We start from the raw sequence: 19,278 nt of genomic DNA, 5'->3' as shown, positions 1-19,278 counted from the left end.
TGGTCAAGAAATCAAGTCCTGTATTTTCCAAAGAGCTTGGTACTGCATCATGCAGGAGAATATTCCATAGCAGTTTATTAATTTCAGAAGAAATTTGATTATTTTTCCTTGCCTTGATTCTCAGTCAGTGACAGAAATCCCTGAGTGATCACACCAGAATAAATGCCTAGGATGCTGACTGAAGATAGTAATGACCATCAGATGACAGCAGCAGAATTCAGGACAAATAATTTCCCCTCTCATTTTTTAAACTCCAGCAAATATTTCCTATGTCTTATAACCTTCTTTTAAAAAGTGCTGCAGCTTTTGCTGTTAGGTTCCTAATTACATTCATGATATCTTTGTCTGGAGTTTCAAACCATTAGTAGAAGTTGATAGCATAATCATCAGCTACATAACATAAATTTGTAGGATCAACATGTTCAGTAGCTTATCTCAAAGATAAACTGGAGTGATCCTGTCATTAATTTGACTATATCCGAGCATGCACTTTGATATGGTAAGTATGACCCAGTTTTCTTCAATCATGAATAATGTATTGCATTAATCACTCTTGCCATTTCCTTCTTCCAGGCTCTGAAATCTTACAGGGAGTGAATTGCACCATCCAGCTTTCTTGACAATGGCAAGCTCCTCATACTGTTGTAATGTAAGGATGGCTGTATTGACTGGACTAAAATACTCCCTAGCCATGCATCTTCACTCTGATGATGGCCACTGTAAGCTTCTTTATGCTTAAAGGAATTATTTAACTTAAGTGTATACAGTATCACATGTAACACATGGTATCTATAAAGAAGGAAGTATCACTGAATATGTGCCCTGTCCAGGAAATTGTTCTATGAGTTCTGTAATGATAAATATGCAAATTTTTTCTTTGCTATGAATGGTACTTTCCCAAAGGAAAAGTGACCCTAACTGCAGCCAAGACTCTTTTTGCTGTAGACTTTCTCCAAGTGTAACTTGTTTGGCCCTTTGCCGTTATAGTCTGGCAATCTGGTTTTGCAGTGTATCAGAGCCAAAAAGCTGTATAACTTGGAAGATAAGGATACCAGTGCCTAAAACTAGGGGATTGCTACATTTTAGTGGCATTTGGTAGTTTTACTATACTCCTTGTAAATTTTCCTAGTCCTCTTATCCCCAAACCCTCCACCCTGTAACAAGTGCCCTGTCCTGCCATTGAAGTCACTGATTTTCATAGAAAATTATTGGTCTGAACTTACAAGGACAGGACGCTATATTCTTGAGTGATGAAGTTCAAGATTTTTCTTTTCTTTTTTGCCTTGCTTTAGGTGTTGTAAATCAGTTTAACCTAGAAAAGATTTCAGGATTTCATGGGGGGCTGAAACTGAAGAGAAGACACACAGGAAATCCACATTTTATGCTCAAAGATTTTAAACTGAAAGACTAATCAGTGCTATCAGGAGGTGGGAAATGGGTGTTTGTAGGGGAAAACACCAAACTTCGAATCCTGTGTCTCATTGACGGGAGAGACCGCTTTGGAGCTAAAAGAAACACAAAGTAGGACGGTGCAAGCAAAGGCTGAAGTATCATGTACGCGGAGTGGGGGCTGACGGAGGGACCGCGCCAGGCTGTAGTAAGTCAGGTTGTGAAGCCAGAAAAAGGGGCTGTTGTATCAGGTGAGAGGGAGTAAGCCCCATAGCGAAGGCCTGCTGCCATGACCCCGGGCAGAAAGACGCGTAATGCGGAGACAATTGCGTGGCAGTCAGAACGGCGCGGAAAACGGCTGCAGCCCAGCGGGCAGAAGTCCCCTGCGGAAGGGGGCAGGAGCCGTGGGGCGCCGCTGGGGCTGCCAGCGGGGCGAGAGAGGCGCCCAGCGCCCCGGCCCAGGCTGGGATAACCCTGGCGGCTCCGCGGAGCGCGGCGCAGCCCGGCTCCCCCTTCCCGCCGTGCGAGAGCAGCCGGGGCGCTGCGGCCGCCCTGGGCCGGCCTCCTCCCGCCAGCTGAGTCCCCTCCTCCCCGCTGCCTTCCCGGCGGCCGCCGAGCCGGCGGCGGCGGTCGCGGGCGGCCCAGCCGCTCGGGGCCCGGCAGCGCTGCCCATGGGCGAGTGCGGGGTGCCCCCCCAGGTCCAGCTCTTCCTCCGCGCCTGCGAGCAGGGCGATTGCGAGACCGCCCGACGCCTCTTGGGGCTGTCCGGTGGCGGCGGCTCCGCCGATCCGGGGGCCCCCTCTTCCTCCTCATGCGGCCCCGAGGAGGCGGCGGTGGAGCCCCGCGGTGAAGCGTCGTCCCCGCCTGCCTCCCCCGTGCCCGTGGACTGCACGGACGAGGCCGGCAACACGGGGCTGCAGTTCGCCGCGGCGGGGGGCCACGAGCAGCTGGTGCGGTTCCTGCTGCGGAAGGGTGCTTCGGTGCAGAGCAGGAACCACTACGGATGGAGCCCCCTCATGCAAGCGGCCAGGTACGGGAGAAAGGGAGGGAGGGAGGGATCAGGGCCGCGGTGGAGGGGGTGCGTCTCCGGCCGCCATCCCGCCTCGCCGCGGAGCACCGGCCTAGTCGGCAGCAGCCCCGGGGCGGGGAAGGGAGGGAGGGCCGCCGAGGCTCAGCCTTCTCCGCCCTCGGGCTGCCACAGGCGCTGATCTCCCTCGCCCTCCGAACCGCGGTCCCCGGACCGAGGGAGGGCGCCCGGGAGCGCCGGGGAACCCCAGGAGAATCAGCGTGGGAGAGAGGGCTGGCGCCATGTTGGAGGCCGCGGTCGGTCGTCACCGGTGGATCCCGGAGTTGTCCTGGGGGGATCCGAGTGGTCACCTGTTCCCGTCCCTGGGGGTGGGTGAGAAGGGGCTGCCGAGTGTAGAGTTGGCTAAGTGTTATGCGTTAGGGGCATTAGGAATTATCTTTTCGTAGTAGGAATGTGGCGTTTGAAGCAGTGCACTCTACTTCTTGGTTAAGCCAGTGCAAAATTGGAGATAATGTGAACACAAAACACTGCTCCCCTCTGTGACACCAGGTATACACACGTAGCTTTACTTAATTTTCCATGGGTTTTTTGGTTTTGTTTTTTTCGTATATACGTGTCTTACCTACTTGTTGAAAACTCACATCTGATGTAAAGCATACTGAAGCGAACAGAAACAGTTAATTTCACTTGGCTTTCCCATGTTTTCTTAGGTGGCTTACTGGAGGATGTGGAAAATCATTGGTGAGGGTTTTTAATGACAAAACTGGGTTATTTTCTGGGTCAGTGATACTGTGCTTTGCATGACCCATTGCTGGGCTGTGGAAGGTTCCCGTGTTGCTAATACTGGAGCTGGTGCTATAAGCACACCTTGGGCTCATAGGTGTGTTTTGCAGGGTTGGAGGGCATTGCTGTTCTGTAATAACTGAATGCTTAACTGAGAGAAGAAATGTTTTTTGTTGTTTTGGTCTCTTTTTTTTAAATTTCATAACATTAAAATACTTGGAAGAAAAGAATCTGTTTCAAAGTCAACATTTCTCTTTTCAACTAATGGCCATAGAAAGTTCCCAAAGAATGAGTCATACAGCTGGTTTCTCAGTAAGAACAAGGAAGACAAGGTTCAACAATTTTGTTATTTTATGAAGGTTTAAAAAAAAAAAGAAAATAAGTTGCAGAAACAGTCTTAGATTTTTTTTCTCCTTAATGAAAACCATATGCTCATTCCCTAAAAACAATAACATCAGATGACTATAACTCACTGATTTCAAGAAATCACTGGCTGACATTGGCAAAGTACTGTATATATTGTTGAAGTCTGTGGAGAAAGCATAAAATAGAAGAGCATGTTTCTCTTATTAATGGATAACTAGAAAGGAAATACACTGTTTGATCAAAGCTAGGCTTCAGACTTACATAGATGTTTAATTTTCTGGCTGTGATTAGCCCTATTGAAATTGGACAGGAGGTAGCATATATGCATAAAATTAACCATGTGCAGGGGTTGCAGGCTCTACTGAGGTGATGCACTGAGGGCTACCAGGGTAGGCCTAGGAAGTAGACAGACCCCAGAGGCTTCCTCCTGCAACTGTGTACTTTTTGGAAGGAAACTAGGGACTCTGGGGCTCATGTTTGCTCTAAGTGGTTAGTAGCATTCTTTGGGGTTTCCTTGACTAACGTTTGCTTAGCTGTAGTGTACAAAGGCTGCTTTCAGTGTCAAAGTTGGGTTGTGCTAAGCGCAGTGTGCACAAGCATATAGTAGTGCATGATGCCCGCAGCAAGAGCACGAGGCACACGTCTTGACAAGGTATTACATTTATTAAAATGTGGGGTTCTTCAGCTGGGGAACAGTAAAGGGTTTCCATTTTCTCACTGATAACTGGCTTGCATGATTGTCTTTTGCTTACTGATAAAGTACCAGCGCCTCTGATAGTCAAGTGATACCAAAACTGGGTTGCTGGTAAAACTGGTGTCAGAGTTCAGTACTCTGACCAAGTTCTCGTAGATATTCCATGCAAGGAGGGTTTAGTGCCAAGTTTCCTTATTGGAAGATATTTGATGTTACACAGGGTTTTAATTTGGCCTAGTAATGTAGCAGTCTCCCAAAATGATAGCACAAGCCTGACATAGCAACTGCAACAGAGTCGAATCACAAGACAGCATGGCACACCAGTTGCTGTATGCTCATCATCACAGTGCTGGGTGTTGGAAGGAATGGGTTAAAAACCACAAGACTGTCAAGGAGAATTGTAAATCACTCAACTGACCTTACAACTGGGAATAATTCTTGATAAGCCTGTGTGAACTGTAGGCCAGTGATTCTTTAGCATGAACTGGTAATGATGCATGCTTCTCCACTGGTGTGTCTCTGCCTGTGTATTTCTTTGGGCATCCCCAGGTTCATGAGGTAACAAGTAAATTTACTCTTTGCATTCTAGCCGAGTGAGTTTGTGGTTGTTCTGGCTGCCTGCTTGTGTCAACTTACACACTGGGTATCCCCAATTACCAGGAAGGAATATGTGGCTGTCAGCCAACTCAAGCACCTTGGTTTCTTGAAATTAATTTTTCTGATTGCTCAGTTTTGGTGCTCAGTGCTGGGCTGAACTGTGTAAACACTTCCCCCCTGCTGGTCTGTCTGACTGAGGAACAAAATGCTTTCTGTTGATTGTTTTAGGGGAGGCTGTTCATGTGGCCAATTGTCCCACTCTGCTAGTAGAGCCATTTCTCTTAAAGATTGCCTCTGGTCTCCTTGGTGTTGAGGGAAGTTCAGCTAACTTTACAACAGTGGTGGCCACTCACCATGTTTTTCTCTGAGCTCCATGGGCACGTGTCTGTATTCACAGAGTCTTCTTCCATTGTGGGAGTTCATTGGTGGTTCACAACTAGAAAACAAGGGATGATGCAAATAAAAGACTGACTATCCAGTTCATAAAATGGTCTTTTTTTTTCCTTAGTTAGCACTGACTCTTTGCAGTTTTTATTCCTGTTGTTCAGTAGTAATGAGGGTACTTAATTAAGATCCCTGGAAACAAATTGGCTTTGATCCTTTAGTGTGATACAGCTCTGGAAATAAGAGGATGAAAGTGACTCTCTGGTTCATGGAAGTTATGAGTTGGTGCCATGCAGCAGAAAATGAGGCTGGCACTTTGATGCTTTGGTCAGACCATCCTCTGCAATAGGTGCCTGCTTTATGAGCATGGTCACTGGTACATGTGGAATGGTTTAATTTACAGTCTTTAGCTGATGATTGCTCTCCTCCAGCAAGGTGCCATTGTCACATTCAGTGATGTGTGTATGATCCCTCATAGTGTATATATTACTCAATACGCCAATTTGGTAACAAAGTTTTCTGGGTTCAGGGTATGTTGGTTTTTGCAATCCAAGGTGTTAAATCTCTTCTACTCTCTTTCTCCCAAGGTTTGGACATCTAAGTGTGGCCCACATCTTGCTGGAGAATGGTGCTGATCTCAATGCACAGAACAAGTTAGGAGCCAGTGTCCTCACAATGGCCTCCAGAGGTGGCCACGTCAGCATGGTGAAATTGTTGCTGGAATCCGGAGCTTTTGTGGACAATTATGACCATTTTAGCACAAATGTACTTCACAGCAGCAGAGACGACCTTCCTGATATCACTCCACTGATGGCAGCTGCTCAGCATGGACATGAGGCAGTGGTACATCTGCTATTGGACTGGGGAGCTGATTGTAACTACACTGTAAAGACAATGGGCTGGAGTCCTTTAATGCTGGCAGCCGTTAGTGGAAAGGTGAGCTTGGCACAGCAGCTCGTGGAGAAAGGTGCCAATCCTGATCACTTGAATGTACTACATAAAACACCTTTTGACATCTCTGTTGGCTTCAAACACAAAGACATGAAGGACTATTTGGAATCTCTCACAACGATCAGACCTCAGGCAGGTATGGAATGTTATGTTTTTGTTTTACTTTCTTGCAGTTCTGATTGTGTATTTAGAAATTGAGGAGCTTATTTTGTATGTACATGATGTTTGTAATTTGCAGCTGGATTTTAAAAATGTTGGAGTAGGTACACCTGCTTCAGCTGAGGTACAAGGGCCCAACTTCAGCAGATTTTTTCCAAGTTAGCAGGATAAGATTCCTGTCTTTATGTGTCTGTTTTGGGGACACTTTTCAAGAAATTTATGCAAACCAGCAGTGGTTGCAGGCTTAACAAGAGGGTTTGGAAGAGCTGCGTCTGGATTTTCCAGCTTTGGACTGCTTGCTATAAAATATAAGCATGTGGCTAGCTCTAGAAAGATCCATTTGCAGGTACTACCACCCATCCAGCCATGGTGGCAGAAAGTCTGCATGGTAGGATAGTCCACTTCAGACTCTATGCCACTTGTGATACCCATATAGACTTCCTTAAATCTTACCTATTTATGTCTGTATTGTACTGCCATGTGGACATGTCCACAATCCCTGAACTTGTTGTCTATATTTGGTGTCATTTCTGCAGGGCAGGTCAAGCTTCCCTTGTACCTGAAGATGTAAGAACAAAAATCAGGCGTCTGTTTCTGCTGTAGAGAAGGTGTTAACTCAGATATTGACTTACAGGTTAAGTTGGAACTCCTGAGCTTTCATACAGCCACACTGCCAGGCAGAACTGATTCACTGTAGATGTTTGCTCATGACCAGTCTCTTGAGGACAGACATAAGTTGGTTACAGTAGACAGAACCAGAGATCCATGGAATTCACTAGTGCCCACGTGTTTACGTGTACAGGATGTATGTGCAGGCAGAGTTGGCCTCATGAGTCTTCAAAACCTTCTGTGGTCGTACGACTTAAAGTATTGAAGGACTCTGTTTAAGTGAAGATACTGGACTTGCTTTAAAGCAGATTAATGTTTGTCACCTGTGCTGAGGGGGAATTTCTGTCAGCAGGAGGGTAGTAACTCATTTGGGCAGAGAGGGGAGTAAAAATGTTACTCTTCCCCACAAATTTTTGCATTGGTTTTTGACCATACTTCAGCCTTCTAGTGCTGGAGTCTTGAATATCCTGTAAAGAAGAAAGATCATTTCTGTCATATGGAGACAGGAAAAAAAAGAACTTTTCTTCTGATCCATTGCCATAGATAGGGCAGATTGCCTCCCAGGAGAAAGCAGCTCTCTTCTCAGGGCTGTTCTCAGTAGCAAATTCAGAACTGCCTGGAGTGGCTTGGGTGTTGCCTGCCTTCTGTCCCTGTCCTTACATAGGTTTTCCCAGATGGCAATCTTTCCTTCTGGCATCTTCTCATGGTCTCCTGCTCCCTGAAGCTGCCTCTCTTCCACGGTTTTCACATGGCAAGTATGGAGCCTGGTCCTTTCCTAAACTAGTCTTTTGAAATCTGTTTTCCAGTGGTTACCTCATACACACAGTTCCTTCTATAAGAGCAGTTTCTGAATCAGGAGAAAACGTAGGACCCATCACTCTCTTTCCTGGTCTTAAAATAAGAGTTTCTTGGAGTATTTTGGGCTTTTCAGCAATTGGTTTTGTTCAGCATATTAAGATGACTTTCTTTGGAGTCAAGCTGTGAACATGAACCTTTTCTGTATTTCATAAAAATGACAGAATTGGGCTCACAAAATCTCTCAGTGTCTCCTTGTTTTCCATAAAATCTTGTTACCCCGTTGATTCTGTAGTGTCCATAATAATTTGGAAGATAGAGGACGATACATTTTTCTGGCCTCAGTGGAAGGTGAAAAATACATCACTATTTTTTCTCATCTTATATAGTGTCAGAAGTTTCAAAGCACTGTTAAGCCACATCAAAAAAAGATTATTCAGTCAAAATATTACCATTTGTAATAATTACAGTTCTTACTATGGATGGTTATCTGGGAGCTGAAGGATATTAATTCACAAGTAGCAAGCTGTAGTTAAATTGACACTATTATTTTTGTGACCTTTGCAAATTAACCTGGAAATACTCAAGAGGAAATAAAACTGGAGCAGCTTGTAAAACTCCTTTTGTGTCACCTTTCAAAATTATCCCATACTATTTGAGTGTTCACTGTTGTACTGAGGGTTTTACCAGACCACAGAATCTGTACTGTGGTTCTTTAGTGGATATTTTAGACTTCCAGGCAGGAAACAAAAGAGTTTCCAAGTACAATTTCCTGAGGAAGAATGGAAATTGAAAAGCCTGTGCTGGTGCCTTTTTGTAGTTTCTAGCTTTGCACAGAGAACCATACAGGTGAGTCATTCTTCCCAAAGGTAATAAAGAAGTTGTCAATACTTTCTTTGTTCTTATTAAATGTATATCTAAACATATGTTTTATAATACTTTAAGTTTTTAATAGTTTTTCCTATACAAATTTTACTAGAAATTATTGGGCTTTTTTTTGATTGCTAGTAGAAATGTTTATATTTCTTTCAGATACAGAAAAGAGTCAACCTGATGTCTTTCATGCTTTGAAACTGGGTAAGTACTGCTATGGCAGCTGCTGAGGGGTCAGTAGCTCTGACCCAGGAAGAGGTGACTGGTCCGGAGAGATGGTCCCAAAAGGAATCGCCTTCCGCGGGCCCAGTGTCTTCCCTCAGCTGCTGGCAGAGGGGCCCTTGCAGAGTCTGTCAGCTCTTTAGTGATTGTCAGCTCGTGATTCCAGCTCAGCTCTGCAGGGCACCCCCAGGCCAGACCAGGGAGAGAGACGAGGGGCTCGTGTGGCTGTTCTGCATGAAGGTAGCTTTATTGTTGGTCTGTACTCCAGCGAGGGGAGGCCAGGGATGGGCTCTCTCTGCCCTTGCAGGGGCAGGGGGCTAGCTTTATAGGGATACAGGGGGTGGGTGTCAGAGGGTAAAGGTCAATGGGTTACAAAGGATCTGCATAGGGTCTCCCAGAGGATTCTGGGTCTGTCTTCTTGCCGTGACTGAAAAGTAGCTGCTTTCCCAGGGGGGGTCCTGCTGGGAGATTGAGCAATCTCCTTATCTCAGCAGATGTCCCTCCAGGGCAGTGGCTGGGCATACCCCACATACTGCCATGATTCTTCTACCCTATCTAGTTTTTCTAACTTCAGAGCATGTCTGTTTGCTAGCATGGGAAACATGATTTTTTTCTGTTCCCACTCTTCACATGTGATCTACCAAAATGTCTTCCTGGGAAAGCCTCAGGTCTGTTAAATTTTTGGAGTGATCATGTGCCCTTCTTGTATCCGTCAGATTTTTGAGATTACCAAATGTTAATGCTGGGTCAGAAGAAGTATCATGGGAGGGGCCAAATGAATACTGGTCAGCACACTGGGTTTGGACTTCTTTACTTGGCTATGGATGGCAGCACTGTTAAAAAAGTAACTCACTAGGTTAAGGAGTGTCCAGGATTCAAAGTAAATTCTGAAGTCTCTGTAGGTTCCAGGGTTTCTGTTTAACAAAGTCTGTGCTCTCGGTCTGTGTTAAAAAAGCCACCTGCTGTCTTTTACCAAATTGGAAGATACAGAAAATAGTTCTGTGCTTTTCTGTCATTCCTGTTCCAAGAAATTAGCTGAGTGGCGTTGGTGGGTGTGAGTTTCAGTGAGTGTATTCAAGTGCCTGCAGGGTTTGTCTGGAATTCTGGCTGACTTTCCAGCTGCCATGAAGCAGTTTACCATCTGAAGATTTTTTTTAAAGGTGAGAATTTTTCCCTTTGCATAGCAGTTGATGATTTGCTTGTTCTTGTCCATGTTCCTGTGATGGTACACACAGAGATCTTTTTTTCTTTTATCTTCTTCCCTGCTTTTGCCTACCATAAGACATCAAAAAAAATACAGGAGATGGGTGAGTTTAAGCTATCTGTTTGTGGTAATCCTGACTACTTCATATATTTTTTAAAAGCAGTCCTACTTCAAGATTTAGAAAAAAACCCACAACCTTGTTCAAATAATATTCAGTAACACATTTCATACTGCTTTTCTTAATCTAGACAAGAACTCAAGTGACTTCCAGCTCTTTGATGTGGAAAGGTGAAAATTAGATTAACTTTTAAAGAACAGGAAAGATGACTAATGATGATTTACTCTTGAGCAAGGAGTAGGGAAGTTTTGTATTGGAGGTGTAGTTCAAATACTGGAGGCAGAAGAAAAAGTCATTCTGAATGTAAGAAAGTTGAGCATTGGAATAGACCAACTCCTTGGGAGGTTGTGGGATTCCATCAGTAAAGGTTTTTAGAATTAATGAACTATCTTTGTAAGAGGAACTTGTGGGTCAGTGTGAGACAGGGCGTTGTTCTACCTGCTTAAGGCAAGGGATGGCCTCTACCACCTCTTAGAGTGCCTTTGTACCCACCTACTTTGATTCTAAAATTGTTGATTCTGTGATTTCAGCCTGTTGAAATGGAACAGGGATCCTTGAAGGACAAATCATGGTGCCTCAGCATCATCAATTTGCCTTGCATGACATTATCTTACGGCAATTTAATAGAAATATTTCCTATTTGTGTCTTCACAGGCAGGATGCGCTGCAGTTCATAGAGCCTTCCTTAGTCATTCATTTCAGAAAATAATTCTTGTAATGGGATTGCACCTTAAGTGTATAGGTAGAGAAAATGAAGAAAATAACCCTAACCCTAATGCAATTTTATGTAGGCTGGAAAGATGTACTAATTAACTAAAAGAGGAAATATCAATACAGGTACTTAACTTTAGTGCTATGGTTGCCCTAGTACTTTATTTTTTTCTGTTTTAGTTCCACTAAATGCAGACCAGTGTCAGCAAATCAAAATACATAGTAATTCAGTGGCTAAGCAGTTCTCTGTTGCTCATTTAGGTTATATTTTATCACTGTTTTGCAGGAGACTTTCAGCTGGTTAAAGAGATTGTTGATGAAGATCCAAGTCAGGTTAATATTACCAATGCTGACGGTGCATCTCCTTTAATGATTGTGGCTGTAACTGGACAGCTGCCCCTTGTTCAGCTCCTTGTTGAGAAAAAGGCTGATATTGATAAGCAAGATAATGTTCATGGCTGGACAGCTCTAATGCAGGCCACGTACCATGGGTAAGATATGTGCTCTCTTTGTATCTAGCAGTAAAGCAGTTCAATTTTTCTTACACTCCAGTAGAAAAAAACCTTTTCAATACTGACTCTAGAAGCAGAGAGGTCTTACAAGAAACTAAGAGACTTGTGACCTCAGTTTTTCATGACTCTTGCACTGGCCTCAGCTTTTTGGAGCAGATGTGAATCACATTTTGATCACCACAGTGTAAGAAAGACATTAAACTATTAATTAGAGAATGTCCAAAGGAGGGCAGCAAAGATGGTGGAGGCCCTTGAGGGGAAGCTGTGTGAGGAGTGGCTGAGGTCACTTGGCCTGTTCAGCCTGGAGGAGACTGAGAGGAGACCTCATTGCAGATACAACTTTCTCATAAGGTGAAGAGGAGGGGTAGGCACTGATCTCTTCTCTGTGGTGACCAGTGAGAGGACCTGAGGGAATGGCCTGAAGCTGTATCTGTGGAGGTTTAGGTTGGATATTAGAAAAAAGTTCTTTACCCAGCAGGTGTTTGGGCACTGGAACAGGCTCCCCAGGGAAGTGGTCACAGCACCAAGCCTGACGGAGTTCAAGGAGTGTTGGAACAAAGCACTCAGGGACATAGTGTGACTCTTGGGGAAGGTGCTGTGCAGGGCCAGGAGTTGGATTCAATGATCCTTGTGGATCCCTTCTAATTCAGCTTATTCTGTGTTTCTGGGATATCTGGACTTTAGAATGAGTGGAGCATTTGGGAACCTGAAGCAAGCTCAATAAATACTGGGAACATAGTGCAACAGGCAGTCCCCAGGAGCCTTGGTGCAGATTTCAGCTTCCATCCTTTGATATTTTTCAGTATGGTGAGAGATACTATCACCCCTCCTATCAGAGTTGGAAGCCTACATGAAGTTGTGAAACTTCAAGACAATCACCCTTCCATGTGCCCTATTTTCCAGTCTTAAAACCATTCCTGTGTTCTTCTATTCAGCCTTTAGTTTTCATGGAGTTTTTGGAAATGCAACCGAAATAATTGTCATTTTCTGTAAAGCTCCTTCATAAATGTAAGTAGATGCTTAGGAGTCAGACCCTAGAAACTGGCCTGGCTGGTACTTCACATGTGGTATCTATCGTATACTTAACCCTTTCTGAATACAGGATATTCAGTTTAGGAAGGTGAACTTTTCTCTGTTGTTGTAGATGAGCCCTCAGCAAGGTGAAGGTTCACTTCACTGCCTGGTAATGCAGTCATTGTATAAATGCAGGTATTCTGCTCCAGCTTTCGTTTTTAGTCAGCAGATCTCATTGGACTGTGCAAGTGCAACAAAGAGGAAAAATAGGTCAAGTTGTCATTGCCTTGTGAAACTTGCTGAAGTAGTTCTTGGGACTTTTATTGATAGTAGTGACAGACATTCCACAGAAGTGCACAAAGATCACTTTTTCTGGTGCAGCTGTTTCACTTAGCAGCAGTCACCCAGCACCAGCTGGAATAGAAGCAGCCAGCACAAAGTGCTGTGCAGGGCTGCTGGCATGTCCCCTTGCTGGTACTCAGGTACTTCTCTTGTCTGTGGAAGCACACACAAAGCTGAGTCCTGCATGTGTTCAGACACTGGCTGTTCAGTTTAATGGAGGACTGGGATATGAAAATTCCCTTCCCTAATAGTCAGTCTTCATAGTATGAAACTTGATTAATTAATTTTGTTAATATGCTTAATGTTTGAGGTAGTGGAATTTTAGGGGTCTTTGGTATTGTTCATGCTTAAGTAAAGCTAACTAAAGGACACCAGCTGAGTGAAAAGACAGGGAGGATGTCCCAGCCCTGGAAATTAGGGCATGATCTCTTGCAAACAAAACTATCCATGAAGGATAAAGGATACCCTAGTTATGCAAGATAATGCCAGCATCACAGCCATCTATGAAACCCTCTCAGTGTTGTCTGGTGTCATAGGTAAGTAATGACAGCAGGACTGACTCTAGGGAGATCTGGATCAATAGATGAGCAGCAAGAATGCTGCAGAAGTACAGTTGCTGTGCTAAGTTTTACTATGATGAGCAACCGTAGTACCAATGTTAGTAATACACTTGAAGTGTACAAGAGCCCTGCGTGTAAAGCCACATTCAGAGTGCCCCAATGTGGCTGGAACACCTCATGTGCATAAATAAATACTTACCCTTGTAACTCTATACTTTGCATCTGAGCCTTTTTCTTATCATGGAGAGTTGCAAATTTTCATAAAATCTGTAAAGCTTTAGCCTCTACAGAGCCTCAGCTAACCCTTCCTCAGGACCACCAATAGTGCAAAGGGTCTTGGGCTTGAAGGAGGGAGCACACAAGATCTCTGTGAGCCAGAGGCACTAAAAATTGTGTCTCTATGTGTCTTCAAGGTATAGTACTGGAAAATAGGATGGAGGGACGATAGTTTTAAAGAAGAGAAAAGTAATAGGAAGTATGCAGAGGAGCTGTGGTGATGATAAGCAGAATTTTTGTTAAAAGAGAGGAGTAACAATCCTCCTCCATTTTAGGCTGATTTTGTGTGGAGTAAATTCAGGAATGAAAATGTCATCTGTATGATAAGAAGTGGTGCTCTGGAGATGTTGAGATCCATGTCAGCTTCATTATCAGAATTCGTAGTTACCTGTGGTGCTTGAGAATGTTTTTTCTCTGTGTTGCTGATGCATGTCAGAGTTTGTTTTTATACAAGACCAGTTGCTGCTCAAGAGTTTTGTATTAAATATATGTTCCCTAGCTTTGTTGTTTGTTCAGTTATTTCATAGGCTGAATCAAGTATTGTTTTTAAATCACAAGGCAAGTCCTGCTTATTTAATCAGGTGTATCAGAGGGGAGAGGGGCTAACTGGAATGGGATGATGAGTGTCTTTCATGGAGCTAGCTTTGAGGAGCTTTTGTTAGAAGGTGTTTGTGTTGGTTGACATTTAATGCTGATTGTTTTTTCATTTTAAATGCCTCAAGGAAGTGATAATCTGCCTTCTCAATTATATAATTTATAGCTGTAATTAAGTGAAGTACTGTTTGAAGTTTATAAATTATCTTCAGTCAATTTGGCTTTTCTGTATGCAATTTCTTAATGTGTGAGTTGTGAGAATGACATTACATTGAAGTATTAGTGGTGACATGTGATGATTGTTGAACTGACCTTTGTCGTTCCATCTGCTTTACTGCCCTAGGCATTAATGGCTTTCATTGAGAAGGTGTATAGCAACATATTGCAGTCACTTCCACAGGATCAGCTTAAGAAACTGATTATTCAAATTAGGCTTTTAAGGCTGACTTTCTGCATGTTGATTAATGTACTTCGTAGTGAGTAAACAGTGACTGACAAAGGACTTGTGGGAGCTTCTGAAGAGCTTGTGAACAAATTTTACACTAGGTTAGCTGTAGAATGTGTAAAACTGATTTTGAATTGAGGAGCAATGTTACAAAAGGTTGAAAATGGAGTACTGGGGGCTTCTTTCTTCACTTACTTGTCCTTTAACATAATCAATGCCTTTTTTCCTTCCCTTAAAGAAACAAAAATGTTGTAAAGTATTTGTTAAATCAAGGAGCTGACCTTAACCGTCGTGCAAGAAATGGATACACAGCTTTTGACCTGATAATGCTGCTGAATGATCCAGGTATGCTATTTCAAAATGCTCTGGAGAAATGTACAACATAAACAAATATACATTCTTTCCAATCTAGAAAATACATTGCAGTTGCTGGGAAGTATCCTCTGCTGTGCAGGCTGGACTGGACCAAGAAAGGACAATGTGTGAAAATGGTGGGGTTTGAGTTAATTGGTTAGATGAATGCATACGTTTATGGAATAACAGATTTTGTGTATTCCTCTTGCCTTTGTTTCTAAAAACTGTGCTGTTTGTGTCACCAGAGCCAGCTGAGTGGCTTTTGATTGTGGGGGCACTCGTATTCTGTGGTGTCATTAGCACAGAGCTATGAGCTGGAGCTAGAAATTGCCCCTTGATAAAGAGCAACAAAGGGACAGGATAAAGAGCACAGTCAGAGCAAAACTAGGGAACTCCTGGCTGAACCTCTCACTAGTTCTGTAAAGGCTGAGAATAAATCACACCTCAGGGTTCAGGTTGTTTGTATGAAAGTGCTGTAGAACAAGGTAGTGTGTTTTGGGGAGGCTTGAATGAAACACATTTAGTTTTTGTTGTAGTTTGTTTAGCATACATTATTTGCTATTGTTAACCATCCTTGGTACTTGAATGGATTTATCTGAAACCAAAACCCATTACTGCTAATGAAGTCTCTGAATTTACACATGTGGTGGTTTTGCTTACTAGCAGATTCTTTTCCTTGTCAAAAGTAGATCACTAATAGTACAGCATTTTAGACAATAAATACAGTGAATTATTTTAGAATTAACTTCTGTGACAGAATAGTTTGTCTTGTTACTTCTTTCTCTCTCGGTCAGTTCTGTATGCCCTTCTGAAAATTCTACCTGACTGCTGTACAAAATGCAGATTTACAGAATTTTTTTTTTTTCTTTCCTGTCTTCTGTCGTGCTTGTTCTGTTTTTCTTCCTCTTACTTTATATTTCTTAATTCTTTTTTGTCCATCTTTTTTCTTACCATTTCTTTTCAGTCACTTCATTGTCCAGGCTGAACATCTTCTTTCTCTTTGGGATTTACTTTCGAACTTCTTTTCTGCAACCTACGCTTGAAGAAAGAATATTCATTTTTCTCTCCTTTCTTCTGTGTCAGGTGAGAAAAGGGAGCATCACAATATTGTTCTTAACTTGTACAAAGTGCGAGAGGAGGCAGTTCACTTGGTCACATGTGACTGATTCCAACTGAATAGGATGCTTATTTATATTGATAAATACCTTTAGAGAGGTGATAAGACTGCAGCCCACAGTGTGGGGAGAAGGCATGGGAAAATAGGTCAAAAAAGAAAGAAGGTTTGGGGGTTCATCTGCTTTGTGTTTGAGAGATAGATCAGTTGCTACTTATATGGGATTTACAGGGAAAGTGTTGGTGTATTGGTTGTAATTTGGGAAAGCAAAACAGACCAAACATTATCTTAATTTGCTTCCTTTTAGACACAGAGCTTGTAAGGTTATTGGCATCAGCATGCATGGATAAAGACAAGAATAAACTGAACAACAGATCATCTTTGCCTTGTTCCAGAAGTAGGCAATCCTTAAACATCCCAATGTTGCCAGATGACAAGGGAGGCCTAAAGGTAAATATATTCATTCTTGATAAAAACTCATTAATTCCTGTAATGTGTAAGCAGAGGAAGTAATGGCTAAGAAGTATTTTGGATCTAATATGTAACTGGGTTTGTTGTCTGAATTCCTTGTTTATGGTGCATTCTGGTTTGTGGAGCGTAGCGTGTGTCCAACTTCCTTTTTGTCAGATGTCAAGGCAATGGGAAGAGTTTGCATTGAATCATTTCAGTGCCTAGAAAGAGATCTCATGATTAAGCGGAAGGTACCATGTTCATAAGTTTGGAACTCAATTTCCATTATCATCTTGCTTTTAAATTTGGACAGAGGGTAGGCTCCTTTATAGCCATAAATGGAAACAGGCTATTGGCACTGAAAATTAAAAAGATCATAGTAGAGATTTTAATATGAAGAGTAGTGGAGGAGCGTGCACTTGAGGCTTACATGTCTTCTGGCATGCTGTATCTTTAACTCAAAACTGGTGGTGGTTCAGTGGGAAACAACATGGAGTTAGAACAAGAGTATGCCACTTAAAGATACTGCATCTTACCCTGTCTGTTTGCAGAAGAGTAGGAAAAAGAGTTTTGTTGTTGCTGTTCTTGTTGCCTATTTACAGGCATCAGTTTATTTAGGTGAATCATCTTTAATTATGGTGTACCTCAGAATTTCCTGGAGTCCATGTCGTCATCCTTTATGTATAAATATTACTAGGATCTTGAAAACACACGTTAATTTCCAGGCCATTTTTGACATGAATTTTAAAGACCATTTAAAGTTCTGCCCAAATCTGTTTTGCAGTTTTAACTATGAAGGAACATGTGGTTGTTTTTATATGATTATGCTATTATTCAATATGATACAACTTCATTATCAGTTTAGATGGACCTATTTTATTTAGATGGGAAATTTTCAGATTAGCTTTTGGCTTTATGGAATACAGATCAACAGTGGATTGGATTGCAGTTTTATGACACAAAGGCTTGAATAGGGGTCATAAAAGATTGTGAGATGAAATAAAAAAGATTTTTCAGTGATGAGGATATACGCATGAGTGTTGACACAAATTTAATATTCTGGACTGTATAAGTATTTAGTCTCAGAACTACAAAATATTACAGGACTTACTAGTCATAATCAAGTACTTTTTCAGCAGAAATTGTGTTCTGTATAGTTCTAAATTAAGTGTAATCTGGAAGCCAATATAGTCCATTCTTCCATCACTGCTTAATGCTCTATTAATCAGCTTGTCTAACCATGAGTATGTTACATATCTTACTCTTCATACAAAAACTCAGAGAGGGTAAAAATTACATTTTCAGATTTTCTGGGTGGAGGGAAATGTCATAACAGTTATGTCTCTTTGGGCCAGCATGTGGAGAAAGGGCTGGAGAGAACCAAGTCTCCTGGGTTTTGTAGCAGCAGTGTTTCCATGTGGACAACTGCTCTGTGGTGAGCTGGAACTGTAAACAAAAGATACTGGCGACTCTGCCAGTACAGCATTTTTCTGTCTAGATCAGTGCAAGTGTCTGAATGTGAGGTCTGCAGGATCATGGGAAGGTGAAAGTGAGAGGGAATTCATGAGCCTAACTTGTCTTTAAATGTGGAGACTGAATAAACATGCCAAGAACATCTTTGACAGACATTCGGTTCTCTCTTCTTTCACTGTGGTGAAGAAGATCCCCTCATCCCATGATCTCCATCAGCACCCAATTCCACTGCTTGTTGTTTTTTGGGGTCAGAATTTTTTTCCTCCTGATTTAACCTATATCTCTTATGTTGTCCATTAAGTCGATTGATTCTTGTCCAGTGGTCACCTTCATTTTTATAAGAACTGTATAAATACTTAGAGAACTAAAATATTCAATCTTATTTTTTCTAGTCTAAACAAAATTGATCAGTGCAAATTTCCTTGCTTGTAGGTTTTGTTTCCTAAACTTTTTACAATTTCTAGTTTGTATGTTATCTGTCAAGATGAGGGTTCTAAAATGAGTGATGAGATTCTAACTATGGTCTCAGTATCACATAGTAGCATACAGAAACTGTGTCATGGATGTGTTTCCTGTTACCAGTGAAATTCACTTTTTTTGCAGCTGCAGCAGTAATGTTGTACATCTATACTTAGTTTCTGCTATGTTGTGACTGAAGTTTTTTTTCTTTTGTACACCTGCTTTGCTACTTGCTTCCTTTCCTATATTAGTACTCCTGATTTCTTCTTCTTGCATGCCAGCTTGACCTCTACTGAATAATGTCAATTTGGCAGTGTTTAAATTAAGAGCGTTAAAGGTGCTTACAACTTAAAACTGTCGAGATGGATGTCTTCCATAGACTGTGAAAAACATGTTGTTTCATCGTTGCAGTTGTTAGTGAGCATTTCCAAACCTACTGCACAAAGTATGTTCTCCCAATTTGAGATCAAATCATTCGCAATTTGTCTCATTTTTTGGCTCTGATCTTTTCCCTTTATTAATTTTACTTGAATCATATTTTTCTCAATTGTTTGATGAATGCTACATGAAATAGCAATAAAAGCTTTATTAAAGTCAAGCTGCATTACAGATTTTCCTCCTTTTTGCTCACCTGACTGGTTACTCTGTCAAAAAGAGATTCATTTGATAGAATTTATTTTCAACAAGTCTATGCCGGCTGTGTCTTACAAGCTGTGATGACATATGAAGTTTTTTCAGTTATGCCTTGTCATGTTAAGCATTTTGATCAGTAAATTTTCAGATTTTCCTTTTTCAGTGATTGT

At 42.2% G+C, this 19,278-nt stretch overlaps 1 protein-coding gene across 2 annotated transcripts in view; it reads left to right on the top strand.

The window, feature by feature from the left end:
- Window positions 1-1,985: 1,985 nt before the first annotated feature.
- Window positions 1,986-19,278, top strand: part of ANKS6 (ankyrin repeat and sterile alpha motif domain containing 6) — a 41,861-nt gene continuing 24,568 nt past the window's right edge. Inside the window, exons 1-6 of one of the 2 annotated variants that reach the window (XR_011148324.1) lie at window positions 1,986-2,419; window positions 5,828-6,327; window positions 8,787-8,831; window positions 11,169-11,373; window positions 14,864-14,970; window positions 16,401-16,543. Coding sequence is in view for 1 of the 2 variants with exons in the window: in XM_069004221.1 (XP_068860322.1) it covers window positions 2,061-2,419; window positions 5,828-6,327; window positions 8,787-8,831; window positions 11,169-11,373; window positions 14,864-14,970; window positions 16,401-16,543 (1,359 nt within the window). In the remaining variant the exon portion in view is untranslated. The remainder of the gene's footprint in view (window positions 2,420-5,827; window positions 6,328-8,786; window positions 8,832-11,168; window positions 11,374-14,863; window positions 14,971-16,400; window positions 16,544-19,278) is intronic. The other variant, XM_069004221.1, reaches the window with a different exon arrangement.

The sequence above is a fragment of the Aphelocoma coerulescens genome, chromosome 2 (genome assembly GCF_041296385.1).
Source record: "Aphelocoma coerulescens isolate FSJ_1873_10779 chromosome 2, UR_Acoe_1.0, whole genome shotgun sequence".
NCBI lineage: Eukaryota > Metazoa > Chordata > Aves > Passeriformes > Corvidae > Aphelocoma > Aphelocoma coerulescens.
The sequence above is the reverse complement of the archived record's forward strand: the minus strand, read 5'-3'. Positions and strand labels throughout refer to the sequence as shown.